Source organism: Chrysochloris asiatica, unplaced genomic scaffold (assembly GCF_000296735.1).
Source record: "Chrysochloris asiatica unplaced genomic scaffold, ChrAsi1.0 scaffold00099, whole genome shotgun sequence".
In the NCBI taxonomy this organism is placed as follows: domain Eukaryota; kingdom Metazoa; phylum Chordata; class Mammalia; order Afrosoricida; family Chrysochloridae; genus Chrysochloris; species Chrysochloris asiatica.
Window position 1 is genome coordinate 6,259,991 of NW_006408617.1, and position 18,131 is coordinate 6,278,121.

The 18,131-nt window shown below is 35.3% G+C and overlaps 1 protein-coding gene across 1 annotated transcript in view; it reads right to left on the minus strand.

Moving 5' to 3' along the window:
• GALNT3 (UDP-N-acetyl-alpha-D-galactosamine:polypeptide N-acetylgalactosaminyltransferase 3 (GalNAc-T3)) overlaps positions 1-18,131 on the minus strand; it is a 100,728-nt gene that overhangs the window by 52,505 nt on the left and 30,092 nt on the right. Inside the window, exons 2-7 of the mRNA XM_006867004.1 lie at positions 15,491-16,111; positions 12,389-12,561; positions 7,547-7,696; positions 6,071-6,305; positions 5,460-5,577; positions 3,779-3,979 (exon numbers count right to left, since the gene is read on the minus strand). Of these exons, the coding sequence (XP_006867066.1) occupies positions 3,779-3,979; positions 5,460-5,577; positions 6,071-6,305; positions 7,547-7,696; positions 12,389-12,561; positions 15,491-16,005 (1,392 nt within the window). The 5' untranslated portion in view covers positions 16,006-16,111. The remainder of the gene's footprint in view (positions 1-3,778; positions 3,980-5,459; positions 5,578-6,070; positions 6,306-7,546; positions 7,697-12,388; positions 12,562-15,490; positions 16,112-18,131) is intronic.

Consider the following 18,131-nt stretch of genomic DNA (forward strand, 5'->3'; position numbering starts at 1 on the left):
GAGTGATTGATTTTGCAGCCCAGGAGTGGAGGTCCCTGGGATCATCAAGTGAGAAGAACGGAGAGCGGGACCCTACCCAAAGAGGCAGTGACGCCAGGGATGGAGACAGAGATGATGACATGGACAGATGGGGCGGCTGGTGACTCTGGACTCAGGGAGGGAGAAGGGCTGTGTGCTGGTAGCTGGGTGGTGGGGAGGCGAGGGGGGGCGGGGAAAGGGCAGGTTTGTGTGGTATACCCTTTGGGGTTATATGATGATGCACGGAGGAGACTGTAATCATTGCAATGAAACAAAATAAGATAGGATGAGTGTAAAGCTGATGTTCTCCCACGGAAACCTCACAATAAAAATTTGAAAAAAAAAAACCAAAAACCCCAAATACAACTTTGAATATATTTCACTTGAACTCAGAGACCATTTCAAGAACAGATTTGTTGCATCAGAGACCAAAGGGTGACATCAAGAACATCATATAAGAATAAAGCAAAAGGTCTTTTAAAAAGACAGAAAAGGAAGAAAATGCCAAAAAGGATGTCAGAAAAGACTCTGAAACTTGCTCTTGAATGACTAGAAGAAATGATGAACCAAGGGAGTGGAACAGAAATTTTCAAAGGGCAGCTCGAGAAGACAAAGTATTATAATGAAATGTGCAAAGACCTGGAGTTCGAAAACCAAAAGGGAAGAACATGCTCAACATTTCTCAAGCTGAAGGAACTGAAATAAAAATTCAAGCCTCCAGTTGCAATATCAAAGGATTCTATGGTCAAAATAGTGAATGATGCAAGAAACATCAAAAGAAGGTGGAAAGAATAGAGTCAATGTACCAAAAAGAAATGGTTGATGTTCAACCTTTCAAGAGGTAGCATATGATCAATCAAAAGCCAATGGTGTGAAGGAAGAAGTTCAAGCTGCACTGAAGGCATTGGTGCAAAACAGGAATCTACAAAACACCAACTGTTATGTTTCAACAAATTGAAGAAGCAGCGAGGTGCTCACTTATCTATGCCAATAAACTTGGAAGACCCTTATGTTTCCAACAGTCTTGAAGAGATCCTTATCTGTGCCCTTTCCAAAGAAAGGTGGCCCAATGGAATGTGGAAATCATTGAACAGTATCATTAAAATCACATGCAAGTAAAATTTTGTTGAAGATGATTAAAAAATGGTTGCAGCAGTACATCAACAATCAACTGCCAGAGATTCAAGCTGGATTCAGAAGAGGATGTGGAACTAGGGATATCACTGCTGATAATAGATGGATCTTGGCTGAAAGTAGAGAATACCAGAATAAAGTTTACTTGTGCTTTACTGACTATGCATAGGCATTTGACTGTGTGGATCATAACAAACTATAGATAACAATGAGAAGAATGGGAATTCTAGAACATTTAATTGTGCTCATACAGAACCTGTATGTAGACCAAGCACAGAAAAAGAACATACTGAAAGGCTCAAAATCTAGAAAGATGTGTTTCAAGGTTGTATCCTTTTACCATACTTATTCAATCTTTAGGCTAAGAAATAATCAGAGAAACTGGGTTATAGGAAGAAGAATATTGGGCATTAGGATTGGAGGAAGACACATTGACAACCTGCAATATGCAGGTGGACACTACCTTCCAAAGAGAACTTGAAGTACTGACAAAGATCAAAGACTACAGCCTACGGTGTAAATTCCACTAAAAGAAAACAAAAATCCTCACAACTGGACCAATAAATAACAATATGATAAATGGAGAAGACTGAAGTTGTCAAAGACTTCATTTTGCTTGGATCCATAATCCAAGTGTTAAAGAGCAAAGATATCACTTTGAAGACTGACCCAAGCCAAAGTATTTTCAATCACCTCATATGCATATGAAAGCTGGACAATGAGTATGAAATGTTGTAGAAGAGTTGATATATTGGAATTACGATGTTGGTGAAAAATATGGAAAGTACCAATGACTTCCAGAAGAACTAACAAATCTGTTTTGGAAGAATTACAGCCAGAATGTTCCTTAGAAGAAAGGACTGTGAGATTTCATCTCTAGTAGTTTGTATATGTTGTCAGAAAGGTCCAGCCCCTAGAAAAGAAAGCCATGCTTGGTAAAGTGATGGGTCTATTATAAAAGGAAGACCCTTATGAAGATGGATTGGCAGCAACAAATGGTTCCAACATACAAGGGGCTCAAACATATGAGGATGGACTAGAACCAGGCAGTGTCTCCTTCTGCTGTGCATAGGGTTGCTGCGAGTCGGAAAAGAGCGGACAGCACCTAACAATAAGACATCATTAAAAAAAAAAAAAAAAATTTAGGAACTAAAGAGTTATTTGGTTTACAGGAAAATTTATATTTGATACCTAAATTTAGGGTAGAGCAGAACTGCTCTGCAGGGTTTCCAAGACTGTTCATAACAGAAGCAGACTGTCATATCCTTCTCTCTCACTGTGGTTGGTAGACTCAAACCACTAACCTTTTGGTTAGCTGTTGATCACTTAGCCATTGCAACACCAGGACTCCTTTATAAAAAGGCAAATACTTAAGCTTATCTACTCAACTAAGGAAAACAATTTTTTACTATAACTTCAATGTCTTGAATGAATGTATTTTGACAAACAGTATAAGTCTCTTAAGAGGCATGATGCTCTTAAGACTTCTGGCTAGCACATGCATTTTACCTATACTGAGTAGGCCTATTTGATTTGTAGCCAAACAAACTGCATTCTGGTTCATTAGCCCCTTTGTCAATGAAAAGCAAAGCATGGGGTTCGCACATAGTACCCATGTGCCTGCTGAGCCAGGTACTTTGATGTAGTACACAATCTACCCAATTTGTTGTGGCAGTCCTGGGTAAAAAGATTTTAATCTAAGTTTGCTTCCTACTGACAAGCTACAGGGAGACACTAGAGATGAAGAAAAGGTAGAAAACTTTCATCATATCTTTCTTTACCATGACAGTCAAAATATTGATATCCTGGACTAAGAAACAGTTCTCAAATTATCAGTCTCCTACAAAGGGTCCACTCACTGAAGCATGTTGTTAAGCTGAGATACTTTTAGCACATCCAGTAGTGAGACAGCTGGAACTCAGTTCTACTGCAATGGTGTTGAGATTTAGCAGAGTTTTTATCTGTGATAGGTCAGTAACAATAGTACCACACACTTGATAACACTTAGCACTTCCTTCTTTTGATGCTATGCCATGAGATAGGCTGGGTGTATTTCATCCTTGAAGATGGGGAAGAGAGAAGGAGCTTGCTAAACAACCTCTCAACCACCCTAGGAAGTTTTATCTTCATTTTACAGTCTCATGGGCGCTTTACCAAGGTAACAACTCAGGTGAGTAGTAGAGGCAGAGGGTGGAAAGAAAAAACCTTGATGTTCCTGGGTTATTCTCATGCCACACTATGATGACTTTGTCTAGATCTCTGTGTTCAAAAGGCCACTTAGTACCTCTGTGCTGAGTTAATTACATTTCCTAAAACCAGTAAACTTTTCTTTAAGTATAATGTTGAATCAATGCAATTTAAAAAACTATCTTTCATATTAAAAAAGGATAGCACCGATTAGAATATCTGAATGTTTTAAAGCAATCTACTTCACATCTCCTTAAAAATAGGGAAAAAAACTGACATCCGTAGGGTATTTTTTAAAGAGTTAAAATAAAACAACAACAAAAAAAATCCTGGCACCAGAAATAATTATTTTTCTTTGTTTTGTACTTGGGACTCAAATAAACAAAAGGACAAACACAATGTGGATTTTTATGTAACTAATTAATTCACTTTAACTTACTTGTTTAACAATCTTTGCTGCATCTGTGTTTCTCCTATAAAATATTTCCTTGTATTCATCCATCCAGACTTCTGCAAGGCGAACTTGGTTGCGGGCAATCACCTGAGTACCTTTTGGAAAGGTATGAGGACTTTTGCTGCGAAAAACATGTCCAACAACAGAGCAAGGCATAATCTCCAACTGCCCACCACATTGCCATACCTGATAATTAATGATATTTGTTTAAATTTACAGTATTTTAAGAAGATCAAAGTGCTGCTTTTAAGTTTACCTTTAAGATTTTCATTAAAATAATGAGAAAATGGATTTATTACAACTTTACATATAATACCTGGCCCCTGAAAGTTCAACTGAGGTTCTTAAATACAAAAAACAATTCTACTAAATTACATAAGCATGAAAGACAATAAAAGAACATTTTTAAGAAAGAAAGAAACCAATCTTCTATAAAACTGAATTCACAACTTATTTTTGCAAACAATTAGTAAGCACTCTCATTGCACAGGAAGACCAAAGGCTCTTCTGCATTTCAAGTCATGAAATCGATATATAAATATCTTGATAATTGCTCTTGCCAGAAAGAACCATTAAGCAAAAAATCTGAAATGAAGCCATGTTTAATTGTACATACTAGTATCAGGGAAAGTAATCGATTAATATTCTTGCTGTCTTTTCCTCTTTTCTAAAAAATGAGGAAACTTAGTGATAATGTACAATTTAACAAACTGTGCTTTAGATAAAAATGTGGCATGTGTTGGAAATACCAAAACAAATAAAACAAAACCACTATCCTAAGGAGCTCATATTTGGCTAACATGATCATTGTCAGTAAATGAATATTATGGGATCAGAGTCAAAATATAATTCTTCTGGTAGCGTAGTGGTTACGAATCGGGCTGCGAACCTTAAGGTCAGCAGTTCGAAACTACCAGCTGCTCTGCGGGAGAAAGATGAGGCTTTCTACTCCCGTAAAGATTTACACCCTCGGAAATCCTGTACAGGGTCGCTATGGGTCGGAACCGACTCAACGGCACATAACAACAACAACAACAACAACCCTATACAAAGTCGCTATGAATCAGAACAGACTCAATGGCACACCACTACCACCATCAACTTCTAATACTTTTTCTACTAGATTCCAGCCTAAAGTATGAAAAAAAAAAAAAAAGAATTATAAAGCCAACTGCAGGAAAGTGAACTCATGAAATCAAATCAATGAGGTACATGTGGAGACTATCCAAAGCCTTCGTTTTGTTTCTCATAATAACTTTTCAAGTGCAAAGAGAAAAACCAGCTCATTTAATCCAAAGAGTTGAATCCAATGTCCTTTAAAATTATATATAAATGTTTTTCCATTTTAACTCCCTTGATAATCAACTCATTTCCTGAAGCATTGGATTTAATTATATTTATCTTGGCTTGGATTTAGTAGCTACAAGTGCATTCATTGGTGTTACTGCCTGGACACAAGAGTTTAACTGATCCGTCTTTTTACATTGACAGCAACAAATAGATATATTAAGTTATATTTTTAAAGGAAACACTCTTATTCCAGACTTCCCAGGAATTAGATTTTGGAAAGTAAAGACTACCCACATAGTAACCTGTACCAACCAATAAGAACCCAATATATTTCATTGTTTAATGTATGCGCTATATTTTATCTCCATAAACTTACTCTGAAAGACATTTCTATATTTTCACCTCCCCAGATTTCCATTTCTTCGTCATATGTTCCAATATATTCAAAATATTCTTTTGATATGGAAAAAAGGCCTCCTGCAAAAGTGGGTGTTCTGAAAAATAATCCATTACCAAACATTGTTTTTATAAACAAAATAAAATAGCATTGTTTAAGAGCAAGTGTATCAGCTTCATAACCAAATTAAACAGATATCATAATCTCAAAGTGTTTATGTAGGCCAATAAAAACTAAAAATGTTATTTTAAAAGTCAAATTTGGGGGAGGGGAAAGCAAACATACTTTAGTGTTTTTTCCTAGCAAAGCATAATTACTAAGAGTCTTCTTCCAGTCAAACTTAAATATTTATAACAATGATTATGAGGAAGACCTAAGGAATCACTTGATTCTGTTTTCTACTCAGTGACATCATGTGTGAATATCTAAGGAAACGACTTTTTTATTCCTTACATATAGAATGTGTGTGATCTTTACTTCCTTGGTATGGATTACCTCAGAGGCAAGTGCTGTAAAAGTAAACAGTAATACATAATTAAATAACCACACTGTAAGGAGCAAATGCTAGACTTGGAGAGCAATCATCTTACTTAATTGGGTAGGTTTCATCTTTCCTTCTTTGCTTCTCATGATCAGGAAGTAATTCCCAGCCAAAGGAAAGGCTCCAGTCAAAGTTTCCACGGTTATGGTTACTGCCATAAGGAGAAGGTTTGTTGAATTCAAAAGTATTAAGATCTATTGATGCAATATCCGGACTCACAACAGCCGTGTAGTTCTCCGCTATTCTAGCCAGCAAAGGTTCTAACCAACCATAGAAACACTCACCTAGAGGAAACACAGTTTGAATTTAATGAAAAAAAAAGAGGGTTTTTGTTGTTAAAATTTATACAGAAATAGAAAGTTGTCTGTGTTTTGAATATTTCTATTTAAAGAGGTGTGTATGAGAGAGATGGGATGAGTGAAATGAAAAGGGTAAGATTCAGTTGATCTTAGGAAATTTTTCATATGATGACTTTTTTTCCCCTTAGAAAGGAAGTAAAAGTAACATTGTGTATTTAGGATTCAGCTACTGTGTTTTGCTTTAAAATAGGCCAAGAACAAAGGCAATTTTGTGCTGGCCAATATCATCTCATCAAAAATCAGTATTCTGATTTATTAACCTAGTCTCTTTGACTAAGTAATTGAAAGCTTTATTTCTCTGATTGGATCTCAGGAGAAAATAAGCCATAAAATTCTGCAAAGAATGAATGTAAAACTAGTTCTCTCATGTAAACTATCATATAATTCACAATAAAACATTAAATATATATATATATCAGTACTAAGGCAAGGTTAACAAATAAATTTCACTTTAAGATTGTCATGGAGTCGGTTTACAAGAGCAGAAAGCCTCATCTTTCTTTCTCCTGAGGAGCAGTTGGTAGATTCAAAGTGCTTACCTCGAGATAAGCAGCACAGTTTATAATCTACTACACTACCAGGGTTCTTTTATTTTAAGTGCAGGAAACAGAATAATAAGGAAAACTTTAAAAAGAAAGCAAAACAAAACAGAATGAGCTTCTAGGAAAACCACAGGTCTTGGGGGAAACCAGTAACTAGAGGATGTTAAAGTTGAGGAGACTTCACACAAGAAAGCAGGGCTGTCAATGCCATAATCACCAGTTGAAGATGTTGATAAAGAAGAGAAAATTAAGTATTTGAAGAAAAAATTTCCTTGCCTTATAAATTAGAAGGTTGTTGTTAAGTGCTATTGAGTGACAGTGACCCTATAGCTTGGCTAAGTGGCAGCATCGATGGACTCAAGCGTGGCAACAGTAGTGAGATTGGCCCAAGATTGGACAGTGTTTCGTTCTGTTGTGCATAAGGCCACTATGGGTTGGTACCAACTCGATGGCACCTAACAACAACAACAACATAGGGTTTCTGAGGAGCGGCTGGTGGGTCTGAATGACCTACCTTTGGTTAAGAGTCCAGTGCTCATCCTATAGTACCACATCAGGAATCCAAATTAAAAGGAGGGGGAGGGAAAATGCATGACAACTAGATTTGTACGTATATATACTTACAATGAGCATCTAAAAATGTGAGCGTTTCAGCTGTTGCTACTGTTGCTCCTAGCAACCGTGCTGTGATCAAACCTTTTCTTTCTTTTTGCCTCACTATTTTTACTATAGAAAATTGTTTTATATATTCTTCTAGTTTACCATGTAAGTATTCTGTAAGGGAACAAAAATAAATAATATTAGCTCTTCCATTTAACATATGAAAGATAATAAACCAGTGTCAAGATAGTGATCCTTCCCCACTTATAATCTTTAGAGTTGCACACATTCGTCCATTAAGATAAAAATTAAGCCTTAATTTTAACTGTCCACTGGAGAAATGGGACTATATACATTAAGGCAAAGCTTAACTTCTGAACCACATATCATTATAATACATGCTTAACTTCTGTACCACATATCATTATAATACATGCTTAACTTCTGTACCACATATCATTATAATACATGCTAATTTTGTAGAAATTATATAACTAAATAATTTCATAGAAATAAAGCCTTTGGGGGGAATTGAAAAACATCAAATGGAGTGAACCCACACAGTTAACAAGACTCATTTAAAGGTCTGAAAACACTAACTAAGGGATGAAAGAAATCGAATTTAGCCAAAAATATGTTTGTTGGTTTTTAAAATTGGTGCTTAAACCTGGAAATCTTAGAAACAAATGATGAGTCTCAGGAGAGTCTCTGATATTTAAGCAGTGATAAAAATAATTTGAGACTAAAATGTTGAGAGAAAGGATGGTAGGAAGGTTCAGGATCATAAGAGTGTGGGATTATTTTTACAAGGAGCAGAAATTATTTGGACATTTTAGAAGTTTGTAGCAGATTTTTTTCCCAGTGAAAATATGAAAAGAGGAAAGGAGTGTGCAAATCAAGAATAAAGTTTAAAACTGGCAAAATTGTAGTAACAGGTGTGTAACTTAAGAATTACAATATTCCAATTTGGATGTGATAATGAGCAAAAGTTGAAGCAATAAACGGAAGAAAAATATGACAAGTGTTGCTTATATTTTTAAACAACTTCTCAAGTCTGGGTTTTAATCATTAAATTCTCAATTCTTTGTTGAATCGTTCTTCAAGTGATCTTCTTGGGCCTACAGCATAACCACAAAAAAATTGGGGGACATTGAGAAGGTCAATTGATACTCTGGATTAGATGTTTTCTTCTGCTAGATTTCAGAAGCAAATGCAGATAACTTTGCCTTTATCTGTGATTTTGTATGCTTTTCCAATTCTCCAGGGGTGTACATATGAGTTGCTTTTTCAAAAGTTTAAACATTCATAGAGAAGGTGAGAGTCCAGGAACAACCCTTGGAAAAATAAATATCTAAACCCTGTATGTAGCCTCAGCATAACAGATTAACTATTTTAACATCTTCTCAGTATCTCAAAATCAATTCTCTGAAACACAAGCAAGATTTTGCTTTAAAAATATAATCATGTATTTTCTGCTTTACTGGACTTGTAAAATAGAAATGTAAAATAGAGGCATTTCAAAGGTCTTAATGGGGATTGATATTTTTTTAAATGGAGTCAGTACAGATTCCGTCAATAAGCCTTCTCACTGTTTGAAATTGTTAGGAAACATTTTTTTATTTACACAGAACTTTTGAACTTTCTATAATCTTATGGGCCTCCTGAGTTTAGTTCCTACCCACAGCACTCTTTTCTAGTCAAACTTCTAAAATTTGAACCACTGGGTTCCATTTATATCAACATTACTTCTAGTTGTGGGATCTTGGACACGCTTTTTTTACCTTTTGTGCCTTGGTGTCATTATGTTGTTTTTATGTGCTGTGGAGTCGGTTCGGACTCATCGCGACCCTGTATAGGGTTTCCAAGGTTGTAAATCTTTACGGGAACAGAAAGCCTCATCTTGGTCCCACAAAATAGCTGGTAGTTTTGTACAGCTGATGGTGAGATTGGCAGTACAATTCATAACCGCTACACTACCAGAGCTCCTTCAGTGTCATTATAAGATACAGATAATAGGATCTACCCTTACCAGTAGATTTCTTCAAGGATAAGAGATGTAAAGCATTTAAGACAGGCCCTACCACATGGACTATGCTGAAAACGTTTATTATCTTCTCTTTTGTTCTCATTGGGATTTAACATTTTCATTGCTACTCCATTATTGTTGTTAAGTGTCATCAAGTCAGTTCCTACTCAAAATGACCTTGTATAATATTTCTGAGGAGAAGCTTGTGAGCTTGTGGTTCAAATTGACCTTACAGTCCAGTGCATTAACCCTCAGCCATTACTTATTCCGCTTCTTCCTGAATACACTGAGATCAGGAACTATAATTTCTGCTTCACAGGCTTCTTCGCAGCAGCAAGGAACACATTTTCCACAGTGTGTACTCATCAGTCAAGAAGATAGGTTTATGCCTGAGTCAATAAATCACATGACACTAGCATGCTAAGACAGCTCAGGGCCATGAAAACAGTTTCAACCCCATGGTTGATTGCTATAAAGAATAAAAAAAATACTCAAACCATGTGAGCAAACAGTGCTTCTTCTCCTAACTTATCCAAAGGTATAATTCAAGATAAGGAAAAAAACATAAACACCAGGATATTCATTGCAATATCGCAGTATTCACACTATGATACTGCAGTTAACACTATGAGGTGAAAAGAGTTGAATGGTTAAAGTAAAATGCACCTAACTCCACCTAACCACCACTGTCATTAAAATAAAGTTTTGAAGGTAAAAGAAACAGACTAATAACAGTGAATTCTGGTGTGGCACTGTGGCTTAATGTGCTGGACTATAAAGTCGGTTTGAATTACAAGATCCACGGTTCAAGCTTACCAGCCACTTCTCAGAAACCCTGTACAGGGTCACTATGGGTCAGAACCAACACGATGGCACTTAAAAACAGCAAAACAATACCAATGTTATTTGAAAATGTCTATTTCTAAATTGGATTTCTGACATGGGTAGAATGATATAAATACTATTATTCAGACAGTGAGTAGGAAGAAAAAGGAAAGATGAAAATAGCTGAAACAGAAAGATTCTGAATGAATTGTGCTTTTTATTCTGATTTCCTTTAATGCAAATACTTTGTGGAATTAAATAACAGAAGTTACCTTCAACTGAGGAATTAGTATCGCCCTTTTTGCCATACTGCTTAGAAAATCAAACAAAATCAAAATAACCTCAGAGGAGTTTCAACAAGCCAAAGAAGAGGGAGCTAAGATATTTTTCCTAAGACACATATGAGAAGTGTTCAGAATTTAATGAGATGTCACTTAAAATTTCATGAACTGTGGTCCAACTATATAGAAATAATATGAAATAAAAACTCAAAACAGAATCGGCAGTAAAAAACTAGTTGATAAAGTAGCTTGGGTTAAGAATACAGGAGATTCCAGAGTTATGTAGTGTATAACCTGAATTCAGGGGACCTGAATTATAAAAATTTGCTATTTGGAGGCTAGGTTTCATCTCTAGTTAAAAAATCTCTGGTAATAAGCAACTTTATTTCACAGGATGCTAATTAAGAACATGGAGTTCTGGTGTGGTGTAGTGGGCTGCAAAGTTGTTTGAACTACAAGGTCAGTGGTTCAAGCTCACCAGCTGCTCCTTGGAAACCTTATACAGGGTTGCTATGGGTTGGAATCGACTCTATGGCACTTAACAACAACAACAACAATTAAGAACATAACATCAGTTCATGCAAGATATTTTATTTAAAAACATGAGAATGTTTAGAATTGATGCAGATATGATTAAATACACTGCTAACAATTTTATACTTAATTCACACTTATGAGAATTTCTGAAATCTGAATATATTTTGTAATTGATGATTTGTCACTTAATAGGTAGTGTTTTTGTTTTTTTTGCTTTTCTTATGGTACACCGAGTACCTTTAGCAATCTGGTTCCAAATCTGGGCTCATTCAGGATTCTGCAAACATTGAAATCATCTGCATATATTTAATATTTAATATATTCAAAAATTTTGAAAATTAAAAGTATTTGTCAGATGAGTTTTGAAGTTCTATTCTAAACATACAACTTAGCAACTAATTTTTGACTTGTAATTATGAATGGAAATGGACAAAAGCACTTAAGCTAACTTTGCCAACAGTATTGAAATGTTTTAAATAACCAAAATGAAACCAAATAGCGTAGCTCTTCAGTGATTTTAAATACTCATTTATACTATTTATTTGTTAATATATTATTTATACTACCTCATTTTACTCTCAAAAAATAATAAATAATTTTATTATTTCCCTAATGCCTCAATTCTAAGATGTAAAATTTGATACTTCTTAAAACTGCCGGCAAGTTAGTTTAGTTGGCCACTGGTTTACATTTATCTGTTTTTTTCTTTCTAAAAATACACAGTTAATTTAAAACTAACTAGTTTTTAAAACTAACTAGCTTTTTAAACTAACTGTATATCTAAAAATAGATTTAGTGAAATAAGTTATTATTCCTGTACTATAGGCAACCAAACTGAGACACAGATAAAATCACTTGCCCAAGTTTCACAGATAGTTAGGACCAGAGCTGGGACTCAACCACAGCAGCTTGGCTCGTGCAAGGTTCAAATCTGTGTTTTCACCCACTAAGGGTACAAAAAATGGCTCACATTGAACTCGATAAAACTTTAGAAAATTGTGCCTCATACATTTCTGCACACTAAGATACATGACTGTGGACACTCTTAGAGTCTATGTTCACCCATCATACATACCACTAAAGCTATTGCATTTACACTCCGAGACGCATACAGATACCACAATATAACCAAGTAAGCTTTGGATAAAATCCCATGGATTTACTTAGGTAACAATCTAACTGCATGTGTTTTCTTACCATCTACACTAGCATCATCCACCAAAATGATCTCCTTCAGCAGTATGGCAGGAGAAGAATAGAGCACACTGTGGACAGTTCTAAGCAGCGTAGACCAGGCTTCATTATGAAAAACTATTATGACACTGGTGGTAGGCAGGGGAGGGCAGCGCTTAAATTTTTGTTCAATACATCTACAAGTCAAAGAAATTGAACCATGTGATTAACTTTATTGTTTAATTTCACAATACCATTACTGAAATTTTCATTATTTAACTCCAATCACTTTGGAAATCTTTATGCTGTGTAACTGTAAATAGATCAAAATAAAACTTTTTACAAGCAGACCATTCACCCAACAACCAAGTCCACTGATACAGATTACAATATGCCAAAGATTATAAGCTTTCTCAACAATATTTCATTAAATGACAATTGTAAGACAACATGTAAAAAAGCAAATACTTATCATTATTAAAACAAAAATCAAATTTTCTTCCTCCTTCCACACAGAAATCATACATTTTTCTTATCTGTAACTTTAAAAATTATAAATTTTAATAAATGAATACTCATCTATTTAGTGATTACTTTACTATTCCAAGTATATAATAGTTTCCAGTTTATTTAATTTTTAAATCTACACATGAATCAAAAGGAGGAAAAATAACTTACCATAAAATCTATTTCCTTATGATATTGATTCATTCAGCAAATAATTAGTTAAGTGCTTACCATCTTTTCCATGTGTTGTATAAAAAATTTTGCTCCAATAATCCAACAACTTAACTAAATAAGACTTTGCATTTTAAAGTTTCTTTTTAAAATATCTATTTAGAGATTTAAAATAAAAGGTCTACATTCATGTTAAAAGTTACAAATAAACGTCCTAAAAATCAAAATGGAATGAAAATCAATAATCTAAAGTAGTTTAAATCCTGGTTGCTTTGTCTGCTCAGTATACAAAATACTTAACATCTGAAATGTTCGTGGGCACAGGCAGAGACTCTAAATAGTTCTTCATTAATTATTATTTTTATCCATTTGCTAGAAATTGTTATAAATTAATCTTGAATTAATTTTTTTCAATGTCTCCCTCAATAAAAATGAACTTTATATTAAACCACTGTGGTGTGGTCAGCCTTTGCAATTAGAGTCTCCAGTGCTCCGCACTTTCAGTTTCTGTGAGGATCCAATTATTTGATAAATTCCATTTATTTGGAAACAATAAGCATGTTCAATTTATGCTTTAAATTTGTCACATGTCATTAAAACAGCACATTGAGGTAATTTGCCAAAGTAACTGAAAATTTCTAGTCAAACTTTTTTAAAAGTCTGACATACAGGAATATGCTTAAATTATCAGTCACATGAACATCTGGATTTTGGAGAAACTCAATCTACACTTTAATGGGCCCAAAAAAGTCTAGCAAATCATCAGAAAACTTGTTCCTTGCTGATACACGAGTAGATTAATTCAAAGTAACACACTATTACATCTTCACCCATTCTATACAGCTCTACATTATCCATTCTGAATCAAAAAACAAACAAATAGCATTCTTAATGTGGCTAATGGATTGTCAGTTACTTAATGATTAACATGGAAAGTTATTGCAGCTTCTCAATGCTTGTATCAGAAAACAAGCTCATCTTGAGCTAACACCATAAAGAAAAAAAAAAAATCACACTTCATGATTTGTAATGTGAATTGCTTTCCAGTCAAGACCTCCCTAAAATCAGTAAAGTGCTGTATTGCATACAAATACTAATATAAAAAGAAACTATACTGTGCCCTGTTATAACAGTGAGAGTATTTTATTGCCAACCTCATTTGCTTCTTTACACTTTCACTTAAAAATGATGAGCAATTTAACCTTGAGTCATACAAATTAGAATGAGAGAAACCTAACCTAAAAACTTTAATATTAAGGGCATCAAATAGTTGGAGCAGGTATTCATATTCACAAATCCAGAAAAACCAGAGGGAATCATTAGGGCTAAGTCTTTTAAAAAGTCCTTTTTTTCAGGTTCACTGCCAAATGCAATTCTGCTGTAGCAAGAAAGCAACTATGTGGGCACTGTTTGCTTATAGTTTGCCTGTGCTGTTCAATCAAAAAAATCTGCACTATGGTTTGAGAGTGTTGGGATATATTTTAGACATTTCAGTCCAAAGAGAACATATAAGCATTACCTCACATTTAACAAAATGGTTGACAAAGGACAAAAAGTCAGCAAAGTAGGACTTGGGGGAAATCATTAATTAAAATACAATATACTTGATACAAATAAATAGCTAAACAAAGTGACTTAATAAAAAGGAATGTTGGCCTCTCACTAGCACTTACTATAGATAGGGAGTACTTGTTGTTGTCAAGTGGCGTTGAGTAGATTCCAACTCGAGTACTTTGTTGTTGTTTTGTGCCATGGAGTCGGTTCCGACTCACAGCGACCCTGTACAGGGTTTCCAAGGCTGTAAATCTTTACGGGAGCAGAAAGCCTCATCTTTCTCCCACAGAACAGCTGTTAGTTTCGAACTGCTGACCTTGCGGCTCGCAGCCCAATTCGTAACCACTACGCTACCAGAGCTCTTAAGTATCAGTAAAAACCCCGAGGAAGCAGCATAGCTGCAAGTGATAATAGCACTGAAAGTCACCACCAAGTCTGTGACTTAGTTCATAAACCCATAAAGTGTTTTCTAACAGTTCCAAAACCTTGGCATTTTCCTTAACTTTTCTATTCTACAGCAATACACACAGGAATAGAAACAACTCCGCCACCTCCCTCCATTTCCCATAACTGCCCAATATTTTCTCCTTCATCGATGAGAAAATGAAAGCATTTAGAAGAAAGTATTTCCTTGTGTTTCTAGAGAGGTAGGATTTAGATTTCGGTTTTCTAATTTCTAAGCAAACAACTTGCCACGTCTACACTACCCTCCCAAAGGAGCATAGATAAGGATATCTAGCCCCAATAATGATAGGCAAAAAATAAACAAAGCAGATTAAATAAAAGTTATTTGCTGACCCCCCCCTCCCCCAACTGGTGATTCAAGAACAAGTAACTTCCTTAACTTATCAACCTTGGTGACAAACAGTAAACCATGACTTGTCTTCAACATACTCAGGAGGTCGAGTGTCTGGTCCAAGATCTCGGTGTAAAGAAATCCTGTCACTTGCAAAGGCATTAAAACAGTGCTTTGCTTCTCCCTGTTGTTTCTCCTTTTGCTCTTCAGCACTTAAATTGGTTGTCTTGAATGCTTTACCAGAAGCACCAGGTGCATTAGAATCCTGAGGTGGGCGGTCCAGAACAGGTTTGAGTTCTGCTACTGTATAATATCCTTGCAAACAGGGTCTCTCACCAGCATCAACGCTTTGCCTGACAGGTGCTCCTATCTGCATTTTTGGCATTGCATCTTTAATATTGTTCACAGCTTCTAGCACTAAGTCAAACATCTTGTTTTTGCTTTGCATACTTCTTTCCATCTTTGATTCCTCTTGGGAATACTGAACACTTACTTCTCTTTGCATTAAAATCAAAAATACAATAAAGAAAAAAATTACTGCACCAAGCTTCCAGAACTTCTTATGGTAATGTCTTTTAAGATGTGATTTTACTAGCCGCCTGAAGTGAGTCATTCTGGCATTAAAAGTTTGTCACTTGAGAAATAACAGTTATCGTTTCCTCTGTTACTTATATTTTTTATCATAGATTTGCTGGAAAGGTTTCTTTAAATGGTAACACCTATAAACAGAAATGATAGATGGCATTAGTAGCGATATAGTCCTAAAAGCCCAAAACCAAATTCAGTGCTGTTGAGTCAATTCAAACCGATAACTGGAACAGAAAGCCTTCTCTTTCTCCCACAGAGAGAGAGGCTTTTGGTTAGCAATCCATTGCTTATCCTACAGCACCACCAGATCTCCTTATGTAGGCAAGTTTTAGTTCATTCATTCAACCAAAAAGGGAGACATAAGGTATAAACATTACACTCATTCAGTGCCATCCATTCAGTTCTGACTCATAGCAACCCTGTATAGGGTTTCCAAGGAGCAGCTGGTGGGCTTGAACCACCAATTTTGTGGTTCACAGTCCAGTGCTTATACTACAGTGCCACACAAGAATCCATAGATGTCTTCTTGACCTTAAAGAAATCATACTTTTGGGAAAATACAATTTTTACAATTGACTAGAATATATTGGGGTTGTGAAATATTAGGGATCTCCCCCTCATACAAAACACATTCTTTATTAACTCTGGCTAATATCTATTGCATGATATACATAAATTATTTTTTCAATATATTTTGAGTTTTAAAAAAAGAGGACATCCTACTCTTGATCACCAAAGGGTCAAAGAACTTCATTAGACAGATTTCAAAGAAAGGTGGACATCACAAGAAAACAAGAGTGTTCTAAACATTATTGTCAGGTACATAAATAAACTGAAAACCAGTTGCCATTCATTGAGTTGCTCTAGACTAATGGCGACCCCTAGAGTGTCAGAGTAGAAGTGAGCTCCCTAGGGTCTACAATGGCGGAGTTTCCAGAAGTCGGTCACCAGGCTTATCTTCAGAGGTGTCTCTGGGTAAACCCAATCTGCCAATTGCTTTAGAGAGCAACCACATACCTAACTGTTTGCATCACCCACGGTGTCCACATCTAAAATTGTGGCCTTTAATTTATGGAGTCTGTTCCAACCTATGTGAACATAGGACTATGAAATAATTTACCAAGAAACAAACTAGAGTTCTTCGAGACACAAAGCTAAAGATTTGCTCACCTGATACTACTTATGGATCCTGACAGAACCCTTAAAGACAACAAAATCAACAGCATCAAGTTTGATGTTATATAGCAGTTATTTTCAGTATCTCAAACAAACACAAAATCTACTAGTAAAAAGGAAATGACATTAGGCTTTACTTGGAGTATCTCTAGGGAGGCTGTACAGATCACCAAATTAGAATGCAGGGTTTGGTTTGAGAAAGCACTGCTTGTAATTGCCCTAAGAACTGAGCAACAAATTTACGAAAGCCTGTTTTCCACTGTCAAGAGAAAAAGGAAAACACTGGCAATAACCTGAACCACAGCAAAGGCCCATTATCTACATGATCCTTAAACTAAACAATAAAAGAGTGTGATGAGGCCTTGGAGCACAACTATATATATACCAGTCATGCACCTTTAGGGTGTACCAAGTAAACTGTAGGAGAAAGGGAGGAAAGATGACTCTGAATAATTCACTAAAGACATTTACTGAAAATGTCATTTATAAAAGTGAAAATTAACTTTCATACTTTCTTCAATTTTTCTTACAAAGTTATTTCATTATCTTTTCATTTCATATTTCCATGAACTTTGTACACCACCCCTCTTCATATTTAAAATAAGAAAATCAAGTTTTAAGATGAAGTCTCTTGGCTTTAGCAGGATAATTTTAAGACGGATAAACAAAACAGGCAGAACTTGAATATTTAGTTCTGTATTCAATTTTTAATTGGATTGTTGTTTTTTATTTGTTTCAGTGTGAACTGAAACCCTCACTGGCTCTAGAACATATCTCAATCACGATGTACATTCCCCATAAAAGTGAGAAACTCCAAGGTTTCTGATCTTTGGTTGCTGTATGAATCTCATATAAAAATTTAAATGACCTCTTAAGCGTTTTCCTTTGTCTGGTGGCTTAATATGAGGAGTTACAGAACCATAAAACTGTATCTGTGTAATCTCTTTTGTGCTAAACTGTGACTACTAAAATAAC